This window comes from Anas platyrhynchos, chromosome 4, assembly GCF_047663525.1.
Source record: "Anas platyrhynchos isolate ZD024472 breed Pekin duck chromosome 4, IASCAAS_PekinDuck_T2T, whole genome shotgun sequence".
Taxonomy (NCBI): domain Eukaryota; kingdom Metazoa; phylum Chordata; class Aves; order Anseriformes; family Anatidae; genus Anas; species Anas platyrhynchos.
Window position 1 is genome coordinate 52951368 of NC_092590.1, and position 21766 is coordinate 52973133.

Here is a 21766-nt window from a genome sequence, read left to right on the forward strand (position 1 = left end):
GAAGAAAAGCTTTTCCACAAGCATCACCCATTTGCCTTGCCAATCTCATCTCTGCCTGTGTTTTTAGTAAGTGGGTGTTACTGTTCCTCCTCCCTCCTTATCAGAAGGGGCTTTAAGGAGAAAGGCTGAGGCAGTGGTTCTGCTTTGCAAAACGTCCACCCAGGGCTGCAGGGCCAGAGGAAGACGGTGGAGTAGCCAGTCTGTTACAAGTGAAGTAAGTACTCTGCTCTCTCTCAGCTTCTGCTCCTCCAAGTCAGTGCCATGCAGGTCTGGGGGTAGTTCTCCCATCTTCCTCTCTAACCTTGCTTTAAATATGCTTGCCAGAGCAAAGAGAACTGCTTCTTTTTGAAGGATGCAAAGCAAAGAAAACCCACGCACATACCTCCTCCCAGTTCCGACCCTGACCTGCCCCTTCTGTTCATGCTTTTCCATTTCCTCTTACATCTGTCAGCTGAGGGCCGGTTATATTTGTGAAAGGAAGCTGAGCTAATATTCCTTAGCAGACCTTTGTGCAGCACAAATCTCCGGAGCCTCTGCCTCCTCTGGCCAGTTGTAGTCCCGCTGCTCGCAGCAGCGTGCTGAAGTGCTATCGATGCAGTGAAATGGCTGAGGCAATCATGTGACGACTAAAATATTGCTAATTTTCTGACATCTGACTTTTTCTGGCCATTGCAGGAGGTTCGGTCAGAAGGCTCAACTGGGTTTAAGTCTGTCTTGTAAAGGTTTGGTCCTCCTGTGCACTAAGGCACCCAAATATGCGTAGCTCTTGCCTGGAAGCTGGGTGAAGGCAGGAACTATAGCTAAGCCTGAGTTAATAAACCCTGCTGACAAACAGGTTATTTTAGTTTGTGTCAGGCTGCGTATGGCTTCTGGTGAGCCCAAAACCACAGATTCTCAGTAGAAAAGGCCAGTTCTGCCTGCAGAAGACCTGACAGTGAGTTTCTTCTGTGGGAGGCACCGTTCAGTTGTGGAGCATTGCCTCAAAAGCTTGTCATAGTCTACAACAAAGGTAAGGTGCTGGAATAAAATTTGACAATAGTAGTGAACGCTAATAGCAACATTATTTATGAAAATAATGGCAGCCTTTAAGTGCTATATATGCTAATGAGCAGAAGGTGATGCAAAGCCACATTACGTATGTGGTAACAGAATAAAAGCCTAAAAAAATCAAACTGGCTTTGCATACATTTTAAATTAATTTTCCATGAATATGATGATTTACAATGACCCTCTATATATGTGTGTACATATAAAGAGCCTTTTCCCCTAGTCACGTAAACCTTCACATTTTCAGGCCATGTTGTTATTACTCTGTGTGACGATAAGGGGTTGGATGACGGTAGAGGTTAAACTTTAATCGATGTAGCTGACGGTGAAAAGCAGAAAAAACTTTTTGCAAGCATTGAAAGAGTGTTAATAATACAGGCTTGCAGATCTTGCAGCCTTACCAGCACCACTTGGCACACAATAAATAAGGTAGGGGGAGGAAGTTCATATTCAAAGAGCTTTGAAAGCCTTGGGCAGTGGGTTTTGCTTTTCTTCAGAAATGAAGCTATTTCCAGTCTTTGAAATCACAAGACAAACTCATAATAACTGGCTGCTTTAACAGATGTTTTAGAATTTATTTTTGCCCATTTTCCTCTGTCCCGAACTAAATTTCAGTTTTATTTTCTTCCAGCAAAGAACTTATAAATGTTGCAGAGGTTTGGATCTGAATAAACCGAAGGCATAACAGTGCAAATTTACAGGTTCTGCAGGGCTTTTCTGTTGAAGAAATAGGAAAAGCTATAAATAGTTAGCTGTAGAGGAATGAGTAAAAATTCAAGAAGTTGATGGGCATAGTGAAAATTGATCAGTTCTTCATATGGTGTTCTGTAGTGTTGCTAACTCAAAGGTAGTAGTAGGTAATTTAAATTAAAAAAAAAAAAGCATTTTCTACGTCATGGATGGCAATGTATGTTTTGTTTCATAAAGCACTAGTTCCTTTCCTAAATAATTTATTAATGAGGGAATTAAAGAAAAAAGGTGCATGATAAATCAGTAAGAGGATAACCTAGTGCTTGGAGTGTACTGCTTACAGGGGACCATGATCAGGAGCAGCAGCTGAATTTACAAATGACTTGGAGATAGGTATATGTCAGTCTCCTAAACTCATCATCGTAAGGAGAAATAAGATAGGGACTTTTCCAGCATTGTTTTCTTCACTTATGTACCCAGCTACCCAAGTTATAATGCTAAAAGGTCTGTGAAATGTTGTGACCCCCTTTCTCAGGAGTTTTGGGAAACCTGTTTGGGTTACAATGAAATTCTCCTATATGTGTACGTGAGTAGCTTTCAGGTGAACAAAGTGTATTTTGTAACATCACATGCTTATCTTGGAAAATCTTGAGTCAATGAGTTACCCCGTAGCCTGCTTACTTCTTTAACTAAGTGCAGCGCATGCAAATATGAAATTTATTTTCACAAAGTGTGTTTATATAAAAAACTAGCCCATTGGTACTTTGTCTTTCAAGCAGAGAGGAAGGTTTTTCAAACATTTGGGTGTAATTTTTTCAAATTTGTTTGAAAACAGCCCCCCAAAATTGCATTTCTGTCAGTTTAAAAAAAATAGTTTAGATACGATAGAAGTGATTTCTGAGAGTCTGCTGTTAAAAGAAGAGAGGAAAAAAAACATAATCCAAGTATTTTTGACTTCTCCTTTTTTATGGCATATGATACATTTCAGATATCATTACAGTGTTTTTCACTACCATTCCAACTTTAAAATTATAACAGGTTATGCTAAAGTACATTTTTTCTGTATTCGTATTTCTGTGAAATTTGCAGTTTGAAAAGGGGTTAATAACAGTTCCCTTTTATTCGGTTGTCTTTTATTTTCTGGAATCTGCAACATCGTAAGTGGTGCAAAAAGCCTTCCCTGCCATTTGAAACGCAAGGGCAGATCTTGCAATCCTTGCGTACATCCAGTAGTAATTATTCAAATAAGCCCGTGCTGAATACTCATGTAAGTAACTATTCACATGAAACTCAGTTTGTTGTTTCATGGTAAAGCAACATCAGCTTCAGCAGAAAAACCAGGGTAAGGAGTTCTCCTTTTCTTCTTCCTTCTGCGCTGTTTCTGCTCTCTACCCAGAACTGCTGTGTGCTGCTTATTTGCCACTTATGCCACTGCAGCTGTTTGCAGGGATACATTATGAACTTGATCAGTGAATTGAGTTAATTAATAAACAACCAAAACAAAAAGAAAAACCCCAGAACTATTCATGAAGAGTAACGGATTTGCGTCAGCATTACAAGGTACCACCTGTGTACTTAAGATTTTTATATTTTGATATTCTGACCTTTTGTTTTTTAATAACCCTGTGAATGAATGAATGTTTCATTGTTTTAATTAATGTAGTAGACTAGGTGATAAGTTTTCAATGTTAAATTCAGAGACCTGGAATTACTGCCAGTTTGGACTGATGGACCTCAAACCTGAGAACATTTGTGCAGGATTCATGAAATCCGAGACAGAAAGCTGAGGATGCCCATTTGCTAGAGAGGTTCTCTGTTGTGGTTGGCAGCCATGTACTAAGCTTAGTATTAAGACTAGTATTAAGACTAGTATTACAGCTTATAAGACTAGTATTACAGCTTAGTATTAAGACTTTCCACAGGAAAACCCAAACTAGCAAGCAGGTAAATGCTACAACCATCATTAAGGAGGGGGGTAAACTTAGAAAACAGAGCTTCAGCTTGATTTTATTTTTTCAGATATAGACAAATGTTTCCTCTTGAAGTTTGTTTTACGACTGGTGTGATAAGTATGCCTTGCCATGAAAAGCAGCAATTACTTAACACCTTGGGTTTGGAGAAGGTCCAGCTAGATTGGGATGCACTTCTTCCCTCCTAACTAGAGCTTCCACTGTGACTTTCATCCATTTATTCAGCTGTTTGAATGTTGCATGTGCTTACTGATGGGCTTGCAATGGCTAATTGCTTCAATCAAAAGATACAATCCAAGAGATGGGAGTGGGAACCAGCAGTTCCCAACTCCAGGAGTGGTGTTGCAACTCCAGGAGCTCTGTTGCAAAACCTAATCACTTGATGCTTCAGTTTCCCTAGTGAAACACTAGGTTTCATGGGTCGCATGCATACGCAATTCTGTCTACAAGGAAAAAAAGTACTTTGTAGACCTTGACCAACATGGACTTAACAGATTTATCTTAACAGTTTATTATTATTATTTGTTCTGAGGAAAGTGTGGTGACTTCCTGGCCTTGAAGTCAAATAGTGTATAAAGTAAAGATCGATCAGTGCAAGCTGATGCAGACTTTTGATGCCTAAGGCTGAGTGTGTTTTTTGCTTGTTTTGTTTTACCTACAAAAGGTTAAGTGTCTATAACTCTTCCTGATTTCGGTCATGATTATGGGTACTCAGCACCACTGCAAATTCGATTGTATTTGTTGTCGTGTAACTACGGTTGGCAGGGAACTGGGCAAGCCCTTGGCAGGAGGTGTTATGAAAATTTTAGATGGGTGGCAGTATGAAACTCCCACAGCTGTTTGGAACAAGATAAGAATGTGTCATGCCGTAGTTTCATGGAGTGAGGAATGGTTTGGGAACAATGGAATATTTGGGGAGAAAAGTGCAGAAAAGTTCCAAAACTGTGCTGAAGAAAAGGAAGTGATGAATAGGTTTGATAAGAGGTAAGAGTGATCGTTAAAGGTTCTTCTCAAAGAAGTTTGGAAAGGAGCTTTCAGAGTTAAAGGTGAGAGTTCAGTTGTCCTGAGCCTTATTTAAGGAAACAGAAATGAGGCAAGAGCCGTTAGCTTGAAAAAGCAGATTTCTGTGATTAGATACAGAGTCAAAGGCTGATTTTCTGACCTGGAAAACTGGTCTTAATCTGCAGAGATCTCTGTAGCAGTGATAAGTCAGTGTAGATAAATGCTTGTAGCAATCAGATGCAGACATGGACCAACTATTTTTTAAAACATTCTGTCAGAAGGATTTTTTTTGTTTCTTTGTATTGTTAACTTGACCAAAGAGGGCTGGCAGTAAAGTGAAATATTTTAGCATTATCAGTACTGAGATCTGAAATCATAGTTAATTTTGAATCCTTCTTGTGGTCTCTAGGGCAGACTTCTGAGAGCACAATTTCTAAGGCAATTACATTTTTCGTAAGTGTCAAGAGAGTAAGTTGTACTATAGAGAACACGGTGGTGGTTTTGAGTGGGAGAGCCTATAATGGGACCTCTTGTAGTTTGGCAAGCTTTATGCTGGTCTGAAAGTTAATACTGACTTTTAATTATTTGAACAGTGTTTGTATTTTTGGTTCATGGTAGTCTGCTTCTGCAATTACCTTTAAGATTGCCAATTTATTTTTGAAAGGGCAATAAAGTAGAATTTGGCAGTGTCAGTCATTAAAGACAATTACTAATTCAAAAATCAGTCTTCCTCCCAAGAACACAAAGTGACAGATGACCAACAAAATGTATTTATATACATGCATCAAAGGAAGAGAAAAAGCAAAAAGAGATTGTTCATAATAATTCCATCATAATCTTGATTTATACTTCCTAACCTCTTTGTACTTTGTAGTCCCACGCAAACCACAGACTAATTCTTCAGCTTATGCAGAGATATGTCTTGAAAAGGAAGGGATGTTTTAAAACAGTGAACAGATATGTCCAGCTATGAGAAATGGTAGGAGTATGGATATGAGAGATTAACTGGCCAAGTAAAATGTGGTGGCAGGGTTAGACTGGAAGGCAAAGGGTGTCATTTCATGTATTGTCACAACAAATAATGAAAGGCTTGGGAACAAAGCAAAAGGAGAGGCACTAAAATGAATGTGTTTACATTTAACTTTATTTAAACTTTACTCCTGTAAGGTAATATCGTGAGGAGGCTTGTGGTTTTTCAAGCTTCTCTGTATGATGCTGTGAAATGTACTATGTTGTTCATATCAGAGGTGTGTCACCCCCAGAGAAAAATGTATATGTGGTGAATTTTGAAGTAGTGTAAGTAGTAAATACATGCATAAAGTAATCCTTGTGAGAGCTAAGAAAAGCTTTTTTTTGTAGGTCAGAGAGATTTTCCTGCTGGCATAGAGATGTGCAGTATTTAGCTAGGGCTTGGGTTTGTGTTCAGACCCTATCCTCTCCTCACCCACACATGGGAGATATTTGTGGTCACCGGTGCTTCAGCATTTGCTGCTGTTCCTTCCTCAAGTCGTAGCTTCACCCCGCAGCAGTGCTGCTCTGGTCTGAGTCGCAGTGGAGAGGTGCCAGGGTGCCAGGTCCCTGCCCTTGGTGCTCTGGTGGGTCAGGCGAACCTGCTTCCTCGTCTTCTTCACCACACGGCAGAAGCACTCCTACCAACACCTCACAGGCTGGCACGGTGGGCAGGGGTGAGCAGGCGAGGGAGAAATTGCCTTCCACTTTCTATCTGGCAGGGTGCTGGAGCCAGCCTTGCAAAGGAAGTAGCAGTGAGTGCCTTTGCATGCCTAAAGCCATCCTGCGGCTATCAGGCACGGTGTAAAATGTTAAAGCAGTTCGACTTTACCAACCGATCAGAACTGCCAAATATAAATGATTTAGATTTTTGATAGTCAACCTGAAGTCTTTCTAAACAGAAGATGGAGGGCATGCGTTCAGCAATTTCGGAGAAATGGGCTTCCTTAATTCTCTCTTCATGAATGGAGATATTCTAAGCCACTGTGTGAAATGTTCACTGATGTAACTTGTATGAATTTTCAAAATGTTTTTTACTGATTCATGTTTAATTTTCTAGAGCAAAATTTTTTTTTCTTTTTTTTTTTTTTTTTTTCCCAAAAATCAGTTGCATATGTATGGGCCTTAATTAAAATCTCATTGCCCCATGCTATCCCAAATGTGGGCAGTGGCTCAGAACCTGGTGGTGGGATGGGAAGGATGGTGCTGAGTTCCTTCCTGGGCCTTCAGAGCCAAGTTTTGTGGAGATTTTTTTACAAGATGTTCCCTTTCAATGGTTTAAGTTTTGATATATATTAGGAGTCTGTTTGGCGCTGTGGTGAAGAATATGTTCATGTTTTAGACTATGTTGCATGTTTTAGACTTCTCACTTGTATTTTCTCTGACAAAGGCTACAGTGCCCTTTATTTTGCCCCTACGGGCTCTTTGCCTCCTGGGAATATGTCTGTGCAGCTCTCAGTTGAGCAATGACTGATCTTTCTTGTCTAATCATTAACTTTTGTGAACTTCCAGGTGTTTCAGATGAGCTCCAGCTTTCTGTGTTTTCAGTTAGTTTCACTTGTGAGTAGAAGCTCTTTTCACTACAGAAATCTACAGATCTGTGATCTTCCAAAGATACAGTAATTTGTTTCTCTCATCTTCACAGGAACTGATATTCAATGGCTAGAAACAAGAGGTGACAAGTGGCTGAAATGAATATGACTACTATTCTACAAGAGATCTTGATTAAAAGGTCGCAGCAGAAGAAGAGGACTTCTCCCTTAAACTACAAAGAGAGGCTTTTTGTACTTACAAAGTCTATGTTAACGTATTATGAAGGTCGAGCAGAGGTAGGCGATACGGATTTATACAATAGACTGCCTTTGTTTCTTTGTGCTTTTATATTCTAATAGCTTTTTTTCTTACAGGATAATCATACTGTCAGGGATGGATGGGGTGGGTGGCAACAATCGTGAACTACTGTTTCTCTTTTCTCTTTTTATAATGAAGGTTTATAGAGGTGTAAATAATACGTCTGGTAGTTAGCATAAACTGGTTCCTAATCAGGATGACAAGAGCAAGTTAAAGCAGCTTTTACAACTGATCATCAAGAACTGATTTCTTTCTCTCTCAACTTCTCTGGTTTTGTTTCTGGCCATTTCCAACTGAAGGGCCTTGGCATAATTTTACTGCTGGCATTACTCACTGTTAACAATTAATTACTGACTGTTTTTAGCATCATTCTTTCTGAATCCAGCCTCTTGGATACTGTGCTTGAAAGGCTTCAGCAAGAAGTTTACATGTTCCCCTTTTTAATGGGATGCCCTTTAGTCTTTCTGTAGGTTCTCACATAGTATCTCATGTAGGGTCTGTCCTCACTAAAGGGTTTATTGTAACTTTGGTATCGCTGCTTTCTGGCTCTTGTTCATATATAAACTTCTTTTACATGAGTTTTGGAAAAAAAAAATTCAAATAAGCTTTCTGACTTTGCTAGGTAATAGGGCTTAATTTTTTTTCCTTCCCCCCTCCAATTTGGGCTGGCCAGCCCCATCTTGTATGTGGCAGTGAGAATGTTGACTGACTTCTGGGAAGTAACTGGCTTCTGAATTCAAACAGGAGCAAGTGCGTTTGGTAGGAGCAATGCATTACAGACCAAGCTCACTAGAGATGGGATCGATTAGGGTAGACCATGCAACCTAGAAATTGAACCAAAGCTGGAAACAATTTATCCTTGGCAGTACTAGCAGCCTATCGCTATATAAATCCTACATAAATTCAGTTATATGAGAAGTCACGAGTGTAAATTAGGCAAATTCTCAGACCAGAATTTTTTGAATGAGCTCCAGACTCAAATTCATTAAGGTCACCTGTTTCTGAAGTGCCCCATTGTGCTGTTAGTGGTGAGGGACTGCATTTCCCACTTAACAGAGCCTACCTTCCAGATTTGTTGCAATGTGGAAAGCAATTAAAATGGCTGTGATAGCTAGAAGGTCACTTGCTGCACACTAGAAAGCCATTCAATGCAAAAATGTAGTGGAGATGGCTCTGCAACCTCTTGTGTCAGATGTCTTACCTCCAATGAAAGAAGGGCGTAGAGAAGAGCTAAGACTTGCTAACCCTGTTTCTTTGCCAACCCTTGCTAACCCCGTTTCTTTGCCAACCTTTGCTAACCCTGTTTTCCTGTTTCTTAATTCTGCTTGCGGCAGAATTGAGTTCAGTTACTGTGCTCCACAGAGGACTATTATAGCTGCCATTTTCTATGTGTAGTTTGGACACAGTCAAAGATTAAAAATGAGATACAAATTTATGTATTTTTCACTGACTGCTGCATTAAGATATGTACTGACTTGACAATGCAACTAATTCTCTGTATATATTTACTCTCTGGGCAAAAAAAGAAAAAAAAGAAGATGAGGGCTCAGATGCCCTCTGAAACATGTCCTGCAGGCTTTTATGTGTCATCTTACATTCAATCCAAAGAGAAATGTAACTAACAGGTTTTGCAGGTCTAGTTATCCTTCACAAAGTTACCCTTTCCAACTCTGTATCACCTTTCCCCTGCAGGTTAATACCCTTCAGCTAAGATACCCTTCCAGGAGACTCAGTGGCAGGTCTGTCTGAGAGGGGGTTAAAGCGTTGGTTTTGCTCGCAGTGAGATGGAGCGGGACAGCTCATAGTGTCCTCAGCTGTGGAGGCAGTATCTTAAAAGGTTCCAGCCCGAGACCAGGACTGTTGGAGTGAAACTATACATTACACCCACACAGCCCAGATGCTGAAAGAGGCAGGTCCATCTTCTTCCTGTCCTTGCCTTGCAGCAGCTCTCAACCTGCTTGAATTGGTCCGGGCACTTCTTGGGCTCTGCGCTGCTCTGAATAAATTTGCTAATCAGCAGAAAGATACTTGATCTGTTTTTATTTTTGCTGGATGAGAGCTCTGCTGTGTTGACAAGCTGAATTAGCTCAGTGCAGGATCCAACAAGTGCCAGAGGCAGTGCCAGGTCGAGTAGGAGGACAGAAGGCTCCAACTGTTGACATCAACAAGTTGTTAAACTGGCTCAGCCATAAAATACAGCTTTACTACCTGTGCCTCAAAACCATTTATTTTCACTGTTCTTCCCATTTTATATTCTTTTAAACATTAATCAGCATTTTATTTTACAAAGAGTACCGTCTGAAAATAATGAGCTCTGCTCTTAGAGGAGTACACAGTGTTTAAAATCAGTAGTACTTGGCCTCTATTTGAGAAAAACTTGTGTGACTAAGATGTCCGTCACACAGTGGTAGTTATTCCATTGTGTCACTGAGCAACTTAAATGGAAAAAGGTTGGGGGTTTTGTTATTATTATTATTATTTTAAAGCCCAGTTGTAAATCTGTATTAACGGTAAGACAGATGTATAATCTGGCTGAAGTTATTTATGTAAAAGATTAAAAAAAGACATTGGAGGTGAAAGTAATTCCAATTCCTCTGAATAGCTGGATGCTTGCTGCTGAAATGAAATGTGATTTACTGCTTGAATTTAAAGATGTGACAGAGAAACGATAGGTACAGACTGGTTTCATTTCAGGGCTGGTAGTATTCAAAGTTCAGATTGGTAAGATAAGCGTGGAAACCCAAAGCCAAGAGGATCCCACAGCTGTAGTAGGAGCAGTTTGCTCAGGGTGGCTGAGCTCTGCTCCTCCAGGCAAGGATTTGATTCCCAGTGTGGTCATTGGCCAAGCTGAAGTCTTTCCTCATTTTTTCCATTTTGACTTCATGGGAATTCGGCAGAGAGAATTCAGGAAGAATACCCAATGTTTGTGTTCACGTGAATAATCATACTGCTTTTCTTTTTTATTTATTTTTTTCTAAACAAGATTAAATTAAATCTTTTTAACCAAATTAGTCAATTCTCAAAGTGTGGGGCAGGTTGGGATTATACACAGGGCAACAGAAGAAGAGACTTGGTATGTCTGGTGACAGAAGTGAAACATGACAACAAAAAGCAGTCAACCATAGAAAACACTGTTCTTATAAATACTTCTGGGAGATCTCATTGATTCCGTTCTTTGCAGACAGTGGCGGGAGTTCGCTTGCTTTTTGACCAGAATCTGCCCATTATACAAGCACTGCTCTCTGCTTTTTCTGAAAAACTGGCAGAGTGCCGTATACCTACTTGGAGCAATTATCTTATTTATAAGCACCAGTGCTAGGAACCAGGTTAAAACCTTGTTTAAACTTGCTCATAACCTTTTTTTTTTTTTTTTAAACATGTGCTTTGAAGCAGCTCAGGCACCCTGTCATGTTTGCACGGTGGTGCAATGTGCCTGCGTTGAAGATGGAGCTGCACTATGGTCATGGGAAGGGGAGGTGGTGCTTCCGCATTTAGAAATAGTGCTGGAACACAGGTCATGGAGGCAGCGTGAGCTAGCAATAAAGTGTAGCTACAGAATGATTAGAGTGGCTGGATTTCAAAGCACAGAAACCAGAGGAAGGACAACGTTGGTTTAGGTCATCTGTGCAAAGCTCTATAATTTTGAGTAATGCCATGGGAAACTTATTTTGCATAGGGAGCTAATAGGTCCTTGGCATTTATGACTTAACTTCTTCTGGGCATTATGCTTTTTGCTTTAAAATATATATACATGCATGACCTTAAGGTTGGTTAAGAAGATGGACATCAGAAAGCTTAAAAATAAAGATTCTTGAAGAATTGATTTGTCCCAAGCGTCACAGAGAAGAATTTTTAATATGTTGCCAGAAAAGAGGAATATTCTGTTTAAGCTGGAGATGGCTTCTGGTTTTGGCTTTCTGGCATAAATTCTGTGAAGCTGTTAACTGTAAATGTTGGGGAAACACTGTTATTGCAGTATGGAATTTTGCTAACAGTAATGACAAGGATAGAAATTGCTGAGTTGATAAGTTTCATGAAGCCTGTAAGGGTTTATCAGCTGCCAGTGGGGATTTTCTGTCTTTTTTCCCTTGGTGTTGCAAAAGTGGCTAATGAGTTGTGAATGTGATGGATTCCACTTGTAGTGAAGACAAAAATTCATCACAGTAAGAAATAACTGAATTGGCCTCCAAGCAGAGAGTGCTGATCATGAATGTATAAAATAGGGAAGAAGTGGAATATCTTCCTTTCATGAGTATGGAGGTGTACTATAAAACTGCTTATCCTGCAGTCAGTAAGATTTACGCTATGTACAGTGTTCTCAAATACATGTTGTAGACTTACCAACCCAGCTTTAAATAGATTTATGCAGATGGTGGTAGTGACATGGGTTTGGAAGTGGGAGGCAGGAGGCTTTTTTGCACAAGCTGGCCCTTGCTTCTTGAGGATTCCTGTGCTGTGCTCACCAATGACTGCAGGATTCATTGAGTACAGTGTAACTTCTCCAGATGATCTGGTTGTACAACAAAGGCATGTGGTGTGCTGGTGAGGAGACAAGGATAACCTTGATACTTTGAGGGTAAAATATTTTATTAGGTAATCTCTTTCTGATTCTGCATGATGTGAAAGCTCAGAATACTACTTCAGGTATGTTTCTAACAACTTTTCTTAACTATTTTCTTTGAAGAAATAAAATGCCGTGGTGTTTATCAGGGAGTCTACCTTATCACTGTAATAGGAAATGCTTCTGTAAATATGAGCTGTGCAATTAATAGAAAGGAAAACTCACTTTACAGCTCTGCCAGTGTCCCTGGTGGCTGGTGTTCACCAGCAGACAGTGCAAAGTGCCAGATATTCTGCTTCACAGAGTGTATTAGCTGCTTCCTGAGCAGCATCTTTTATTCCTCTTGAATTAGCCAACAGGACAGACAAAGAAATAGCATCCAAGCGACTGTGTCCACCAGAATGGTCCATCAAGAGATCGTGGCTTGTCCTGCTTCTGCTTGTGTGGCCGTAGGTTGTACTAGTGTGAATTCTTTCTCAGTGCACGGCCAGATGTGTCTGGGAGGTGTTAGGGAAGTCCAGGGGCCCTAACTGGAGTCAGCATCTTTCTGTGTAACAGAATGGTCCTGATAGCAGGTAGCACATATTTCACACAAGCTTTAGTTAGATCATGCTGATGGAGCAGCTCACTGAAACTAAAAGTGCCACTGGAACTGAGATTTTTGATATAAAAAGCATTTTTTTAGTTAAAGGAAATTCTTTGAGATGAAGACAAGATAGGCGTAGGTGTTGAAGTACTTCTCGCCACTAGAACAGCTGAAAGGAGCTGGTTTGCGCAAGGGGGATGTCCTGCTATCTTGCTGGTTTGAAAAATTTCCTACCGATGTTTCTCACAAGGGCAGTGCTTCCAAAAAGTTGACATGGATCCAGTCATAACTTCATCAGTCGGTAACAATGTGCTGACTGTCAGGATCGTCGTACCTACGGGAGCAGATGAGTGTTCCCTTGTGCTGTGGTGTTTTTTTTTTTGTTTTTTTTTTTTCCCCTCTCGGGCTCCTTTGTGGTGATCCTCCTTAGCTTGGCAGGGTGCTGATCTGTGTGGTTTAGTCGCTCTCCTCCCACACACCACGCGGCGTGCTCTCATTAACCTTTCCAGCCCACGCCAACTTGCACTGACCTTGAGTACAAAGCTTGTGAGCATGGGCTGGGACATGTGAAATGCCTTTCAACCTTAACATCTTTGGTGCTTGCTCATATTTGCTGTTTGGATTAGAGTTTGCAGCAGCAGAAGGTTTGTATCAACTTCTGTGTTTTCAAAAGCTGCAACACCGAAGGGAGGATAAGAGGGGAGAGGCTGGGCTGAGAGGAGCATGCTAGCTCTAGGGTACAGAGGGTACTTGGGGTAGACACTGTGCTTGCCTATCTGTTGGTATGCAGAAATTTGCTACCACAGAGCAGACAAATAAAAGCCCCAAAGGCAAAAGACTGAGTATTACTTAGAAGGATGCTTCTATGGAGCCAAGTAGAAGGTGGCTTTCTGATGAGCTGCACTTGGGAGGTGCAGAGTGCGCTCATCTTCATGGACAGCAGTGGTATTTGCCATCAGGATCAGACCAGTGTGAAAACAGTCCTGGATAAAGAGCAGGACAGCTACAACAAACAAAAATAACTGGGATTTAAATGAACAATGACCTAAAGGACCTAAATATTCTTGAGGGTTCCTAATTTTGAAAGTCTCTTCTAGGGAAAAAAGGTTCTTTTGCACAAGTTTTATTCAGCTCCTGTAATTTGAATACAGTGGAGACAGAAGCTACCGAAATGAACATGGTGATATTTTAAGGAAGGAAAAATAACTTTAAAAGCTCTGGGGGCCACTCTAGTGCTGCAGGTTTCAGGGTAAAATTGTGGGGCTGCATTGCAACATTAATCTTGTGCAAATGCTTCCTTTGGAGCATAACAGCAATACAGAGTTCCTAAAGCCTATACTAATCACTTTTCTTACAGCTTTTAAATAGAAGAGTAATGAGTATCCATTCTACTGTTGCTTATTCCTATGGTGCTTGTCCTTTGTTCTTTTTCACTTCTTTAATTACCCTGATTTTTATGGTGTCCTTAGTCAATGCATAGGTGATTTAATTCCTTGTATAAATGAAAGCTCAAAATAAAAAGTTCAAAAAAAAAAAAAAGTTCATTATTAAAAGGCTTCTAATGACCTCATGGATTACTCATTTGCTAATGTATGATAAATAGCTACTGAAATGAGTGGATTGACAGAGCTTCTTTATTCCAAATCATAGGTGATAGAGGTTTCCTAAAATACATGCAAGTTTGCAAAGTAACGCTATCACTAGACCTGGAGGAGGACTGTGGGTTGGCTGCTGTTTTCTCCTGAAAGCACCAGAGGTGGATATGCACTTTCTGCATGAATCACATAGAAATCCCTAGCTGTACTTGCTAGGGACGTGCTTTCACAACTTTCTCTAAAAGAGGCTGTGGCTTTAGATCAGTTCAGCTCTTACTGAAATAAAAATTGCATTTTTATTGCAATTAAACACATTTTTCCAGCTTTGTCAGAAAAAGAATAAATCTTTTTTTTTAAAGTGCAGTCAGGATAGGTGATGGTTTAAACACACATACACATATTTATATCTATATAAAATATGTATAATGTATTATAAATAATGAAGTAGGGTAGCTTGTAGCAGTGGTTTGCAGCATGAATTACATCGCTGAGCGAGTATAGTGATGTATTTACAAGTTATCCCACTTAAAATAATGCCTGTTACATCCATCTGTGTGGAGGATATTGTGTTTGCATTTCTAATGATCCTAATCTAATGATGATATAGGTTTTTTTTTTTTTTTTTTTTTTTTTTTTTCAAACTTCTTTACTTCTTTGCTGGCTCTGTATTTGAACACTAACTAAGAATATGAGTAACCACCCTATCTAATTTCTTTGTATAATACTTCTGTAATAACTGCAACCATTGCTTCCACATATTAGCATCATTAGGAAGAAAGTTTAACTTCTTTTCTTTGCACTGAATTAGACAGAAATCAAGGCAGAAAATCAGTAAGTAACTTGGTAATGTGTAGATGACTGATCAATGGGTACTCTTGCGGTTACAGTATGACAAGCAAACTTACAGATAGCTTTGCTGATGTAGAAATACCTGTGTTGTTATTGCTGTTTGCTCAGGTAGAGCAGTGGGATTGTGTGATACCTATGGCTGACAAGAAAGAGCTCAGCCTTGCTTCAAATATATTCACGGATGTAAAAATTATATAAGCCATGTACATACTGATATTTATATTGATTTAATTATTTTGTGATAGCTGCTAGTCTCCCAGAACAGCACTGAACACTTCTAGCAAAAACCCAGTCCTGAGGAGCTGCTTATCAAAGCTTAAGGTGTGCTGAGAAGTGGGTAGAGACATGGTGTGAAGCACTGATGAGACAGTATGATAGCCAAAAATAACTTTACCACTGATTAGTTACTTCTACCAATGTTGTATGGTATCCTGGGGAAGAGGAGGGTTGAACTATGAACCGTTCACTGCAAATGCAGTAAGAAATCAGCTTTGTTTTAGGAAATGAGGTGGATCAAACAGTACGAATTAATTGTTCAAAATACAGCTGCTCATAAAGCTGGTCAGCATTTTGAGCTTTCAAGGTAAATAAAAGAGAAGGCTGTGTTCTGCAGCAGAGGCCACAGAGAAATCTTATGTGAGGAGCAAGAGTCATCGGGAAAGCACCTAGGAGAGTTTGAGAAATGTCACAGAGAGGATCTGGATAGAAGTCTACTGGAATGCAGCAGAAGTTGGCATTGAGAACCATGAAATTTCATCCCTCCTGGTCTTTTTTGGTTGTTTACCTCCTCTTCCCCCTTCAGGGAAATATATATATATATATATATATATATATATATATGTATATATATATATATACATATATATGTATATACACACTATACATATATATATATGTATATATATATACAATATATATATAGTATATATATACACACAACTTCACACAACTTTGTATTTAAATAAATATATGTTAATAAGCAGAACTGCTGTATTGATGATGATTCAGAAGATGTCACATACTGGCTAAAAGCATACAAGACAGATAACAGTAGGCACAGATGGGGAAATTTTAAGCAGGTGTGACCAAAAGCTGTTTAAATCAAAGAAATAATTTAAAGCTATTCATATGAATGAAGGCAGCATAACAGATGCATGGGAATGCATACTTGAAAAGAGCAAGTCTAAAAGAAAATCAAGTTGTAAAATAATTTAGTTATGGTGCAATAATGATTCCCTGATCTCTGTAACATCTACCAAACCAGAAGACTGATATAAAATGAGGATCTGAAATAATTATCTTTCTAGAATAATTTGGCAGTCTGTGAGATGGAGCTCACATTAGACTAAGCTGAAGTTAAAAAATGTAGGTTATGGTTACTGAATCACTGAGAAGGTGTGAATGAGAACATTTACCTTATGATTACACATAGCACATGAATCTTAAAGGTGCTGTGAAGGAAGACTTGGAAAATAAATAAGACTTTGGAAGGCTTAGATTTAAAATGCTATAGAGAAGCTGAGAAACTGCCAGCTCTGAAGATAATTTCAATTACCAGAGAAGTGCTACAGCAAACTGGCTTCCTGAAAATACCTGGATGACAACAAAATGTCACACCAGCCAGCAAAGACTTGTCAAGAACTAATCCAAGTTTTTTTTCTGTTGGTGGATAACAAGCCTCATGGAGAGCAGAGAAGCGGCAGATAATCCTGTGTTTCCATTCTGCTCAGGGCTTGTTTTGGCAGTGCCATATAACATTTTCAGATGGCAGTGTCAGATAAAACTGTATAAATGCCTTGTAAATTCAATGCAAAACAAATGGAAAGATGGTGTTTTGAACAGCTTGAAAGACCAGGTGAAGCAGTTGGAGCCTCAGGTACGTGACCAGAGCCTCACATCCTGTTCTGGGGCTCTGGTCACCCACCTTCGATGCCCCCGCGCTTGGGCTCCCCTCCCTTCCTGGTTTAAGTTGTCCATTCCTCATGTTCAGATGACTCTAGGGCTTCTAGAGGGATGGCAGAAGGAAAGGTGTTGCTCACCTGATGGGCAGAGAGGTGGACCTATGGTCTGAGAGGGGAGAAAAGGGGGCAGAAATGCTACAGCTGGTCTGGCCAGGCTCAGAGCTCTGTGAGGACTTCACAGAAGACAAAGGAAGATTTGTCTGAAAGAACCTTGAAGCTACGTACTGGTTGTTTAGACAACCAAAAAATTGTAGATAATTTAGGGCCTGCTGTGGATGGAGACCTGAGTGATTTATTGGCTTCCTTTACGCTTATTTACGTCGCTGCCTTACTTGATAGCAGCAATACAACAGAACTGTAATTGCGTACATTTGACTGACTGCTGCTCAGTTGTGGGAGGAGAGTAAATTTCAGGTAATGCACTGTAGTAATGGCTAGGAAGTTAGGAAGTTGCATCAGTGCTACTACAGAGAATTTTTTTTTTTTTTTTTGGTTTCTGCAGTACTGGTGGTTGCATCCGCTACGCAGAAGAAGAGTAAATAGTAAATTACGCAGCCAGTCCATGATAAAGATTTCTCAGTTTCATATTTTGCAATACAGGATTTGAGATTTTCTCCTTCTCACTTAACGTTTGTTTGCATTTTTGTTTTCTCTTGAAATTCTTCCCAAGAATCAGATCTTGGCTCAGGTCAGGTGACGTCAGAATAATCAGCATCTCTCTCCTTGTGTCACAGTTTGAGCCACTGCAGGAAGGTGAACAGAAATATTTGATACTTGCTTTTCCTAGAATAATCATTAAAAAAAAAGAAAAAGACTTAAAAGGAGCCAGGGTGTATTTCAACATATCTGACACTCGAAAAATAAGGGGATGAAAATGTGGCCCTCTAACAGCCAGCTCTAGTATAACTCTATTTGCATGAACAGTAGTGACATTGCTTGGGTGAAAATGCCTCAGGAATAAAATAACTAATAATAATAAAAAAATGCAAACTCCCTACATTTGACTTTGGAGCATATTCTGTGAGAGAAGTTGGCTCTGGTTGCTGCTGGGATAGGCGGGCTTTGCTGATGTCTTGTGAAATAGCTGAGCAGCTCCGTAAAAGGAGATGTAAGTAATGTCGAGACATTTTGGATGTTTAGGGGAACACCAGTTCCCTGGGTCATGTGCTGATGACCTCGGGGTTTCCTGCATGGGAATAAGCATGGGAGAGAGCAATAGTGTGAAGAACAAGAGGAGTGACGCCATGGGTGAGCCAGAGTGTAGCTATCTCTTGGCAGCCGGGCTGACTTCTGCATGTTTTCATTGATATAATATTTTTTCCAAACAAAACGTCCTTTGTTGTGTTTAACCCCCCAGCCCCACTCTTCTGAAGGTAAACAGCATGATATCTTCGTAAACAAAGAGGAAATGCACTGAAGAACCGTTTTGTCTGGGGGAAGCCTGTGTGGGAACACAGGCTTCTTAGGAAGTTGTGAAGCTACCATATTCAGCAGAAGAGTTCCAAGTGTGTGGAAGATGAGCTGCCTGTGTACTTATCTAACGGATATTTCTTGTCTTCCTCTATTCTGAGATTATTTCTTGTTGGTTGGAATTTTGTAATCATATTCTTGTACCACATCTGACAATGTAGTTCTACTGTTGTCACTTCTTGGTATTTCTGTCTTATATATCGAACAATAGGAATAGCTTATTCTTTTGCTTTGCATGGAAACAAGACGTTGGCTAGACTGGTCATCCTCGTTGTGAGCAAGGAACAGGGCTTCTGAAACTGTAAATCATGCTTCTGAAGCACAGTCAAGTATGAAGTACATATACCATTTTGCATTTTGGAAAGCTTTGTATAGTAGTTTCTGTACAGTCACTTCCCTTTTGTTATTTTCAGCAAGCAGATAACAGTTTAAAAAAAAAAACATCAACACCCTTTAGTGTGACTGTGAAGCATGTTTTTATCTATTTCTTATCCTTCTTGGGACAGAGCATTTATACCTGTATTACTCTTTTAACTTGTTTTCCTTCAAGAGGCATGTTCCTGAGGTGGACCCACTTTGATAGGTCCCACGGGTTCACTGGCCATTTGGTTTCCAAATCCTTTGTGAATGCTTGTGTCCAGAGAGCATGCACGGGCATACTGGTGAAACACTGCTACTTCTACAGGGAATCCAACTGCTTTCTACTACATTTGCCATCTTCCTCCAAAAGCATCTGTGAAAAATGCCCCTCTTCCCACTATGGTTTGACATTGCATAATTAGCCCCTGGACTAATTCTGTCCCTTTGTAACAGAGGTCACTCGTTGGAAAGAGTGATTGTGAGTGGCTTCCTCAATGCTGGCTCGTGCCTGCAGCTCTACTTCCACTCTAGGTCAGGGTGTGAGCTCTGCTTGATCCTGCATTTTGTGTCTGCTCTACACCTCACTCTAGAGCAAGGCATTAGGCACGCGCAATAAATGCAACACAGTGATAGTCTGCAAGAAGTCCCATTATTAGAGGAAATTGTTTAAGTAGAGGAATTGCAGTGCTCTATTTAGCATTTTGCTTCAGTCATTCTTTTCCGCCTCATGGTTTAATAGTGAGAAATGTTGAGCTAAAACACAGCTGCAAACCTGGCAATTGGAAAGCTGTGGCCATTAATAACTGTTGCTTCTGCTGCAACCTGAAACACGGCTGGAGCAGTACATTTGTCTTTAATTTCACATGTAAAAGGTTTTTAATCTTTAGAATATGCAAAAATAGAAGAATCTGATGTCATTAGGCTTTATTAGCTGGATTGGGTTGTAAGGTGGGTCAAATTTGAATTGGTTTAATTTAGTGTCTCATGGTGATGTAAAGTGAGCCACCTTAAATCATGCAAGTATACAAAGGGATGACTTAGGAAATATGAATACTAGAATGATGTGCTGAGTATTAGGAGGTTAGCTTTATTATTTTATTTTATTTTATTTTTCCAAAATGTTAGCTGATTATCTTCTTGGATTCCTGTTCTTTGCCATCTTTGCACACATATGCTCCTTCGGAGCACTCACTGAATGCCAGAATTGGCATGAAAATCTGTGAGTCATGGAGGAGAGGCTTAAAGTCATAAAGCCTGTTCCTCAAAGAAATGTCTGTGATTCCAGATAAGGATAAAAATGTATATCACCTCTTTCTGTCCCCCAGCCTCAGTTAACCACTAGGCGGGATCCAAGCAATACATGAGTACCCCACAGGACCCAGAAAGCTGGGTAGATACATTACAGAAGTGGCAGGCTTTTCTTCTTCTTTGTATGTCATTGTGCAGAGAAAAGATCTGGAGAGGTATCTTCAGTACAATTATGTGGAGTATTGAATTCTGTGCTTCATTTAAAAATTAAAAAAAAAAGAAAAAGGTAGATCTTGTTTGGGTCTTCCTATCCCGCATTTGCTAATCTGTCAGCTCTGAGGCCACCAGGCTGCCATGAATATGAGAGGAAGGAGCAGTACTTGATGCTGTACTGAGTGGTGTGCAGTTGTTATTCAATATTTGGCACTTGCATTAACGTGTTTTACTTCAGGCAGTCAAAGTTCAAGTAAGGGGATACCATAAAATAAACAGAAAGCTTGACTTGAAACAAATTTTTGATCAGAAAACCAAGGTTGCGTAGTCGGTGCAAATTATTTGTCAGCATAACGTGATAGCTTTGTAGCAACGTGTTATTTTATTTATTTTTTATTATTATTAATTACTCATTAGAATGTCTAATTCATCTTTGTTCATGTTGCAATTTTAAAACCCCCATGTTGGGACTTCTTTTTTGCCTTTTTAATTTTGTGGTGTTACATAACAGTTACAGCTTTATCTGAACTCGGTTCCTGTCGTTCTTCCTGACGCTGACTGTGGCGTGCCTGAATTCTTCAGGCACATTTTATCTGCCTCTTTTCTTCGTAACAATATACATAGGAGACAAAATACTGAAGGTGTTCTAAATTTTGGTGAGACTTCTCTGTTTTCCCTGGGTGATGACTGTTGTGCTGCTAGGGTGGTGGAATCGTGATGGCTGAGCTTGAAGTTGCTCTGCTCTTCTGTTTTTAAGACTCTTTTCAGTTCTTTATTATTGTGCCAGACTTCTGCTATTTGGGCTGAAATTTCTATCCTCAGGAGAGAGGAAGGGAGCTGAGTAGGGAGTAGAGTATCTCCAGTAATTCACTAATTGCTAATTATTTCCACATTGCCTGAACAGTGCTCATCTTTCATGAGCTGCACACTGGTCTGCATGTGTTGGATGTGCTTTGCTATTCAAATTTTTGATGTGGGTTTATACTGAACCTGCCATGAGCTGCTGCCATTTTTGTTGTTGTTCCAGATTTCAGTAGAAACATCCTCCCTTATAAGAGACCTGGTTTTCCCCAAAGTGAGAAGTGGCCCTTACAGTGTCCATAGATTTACCAGCTTTCTTTTTTTTTTTTTTTTTACCAGTGTGCTGAAAATTTCCATGCTGTACTTTCATTCTTAACCTTTTCTGCTTCATTTAAATGAAAAGAGGATAAATCAGCTTCTTCAGAAACAGACACCATAAAAAGGTCTGCACGTGTGTGGTCTTCACTGTTACTGCCTATTGCTTTTACATATAGACTGAAGCACAGTACAAGCTACCTCCATCTACAGGCTACTCTTCCACAAAGATTCCCTCT

The 21766-nt window shown here is 39.8% G+C and overlaps 1 protein-coding gene across 6 annotated transcripts in view; it reads left to right on the plus strand.

The window, feature by feature from the left end:
* TEC (tec protein tyrosine kinase) overlaps nt 1-21766 on the plus strand; it is a 48844-nt gene that overhangs the window by 10231 nt on the left and 16847 nt on the right. For 2 of the 6 annotated variants that reach the window (XM_027457126.3, XM_027457129.3), the window contains exon 2: nt 7363-7546. In XM_027457126.3, coding sequence (XP_027312927.2) covers nt 7409-7546 — 138 coding nt within the window. In that variant the 5' untranslated portion in view covers nt 7363-7408. Of the gene's footprint in view, nt 1-67; nt 215-859; nt 1010-3057; nt 3080-7229; nt 7278-7362; nt 7547-21766 lie in introns of those variants that run through there. The other 4 variants (XM_027457127.3, XM_027457128.3, XM_072037639.1 and 1 more) reach the window with 4 other exon arrangements.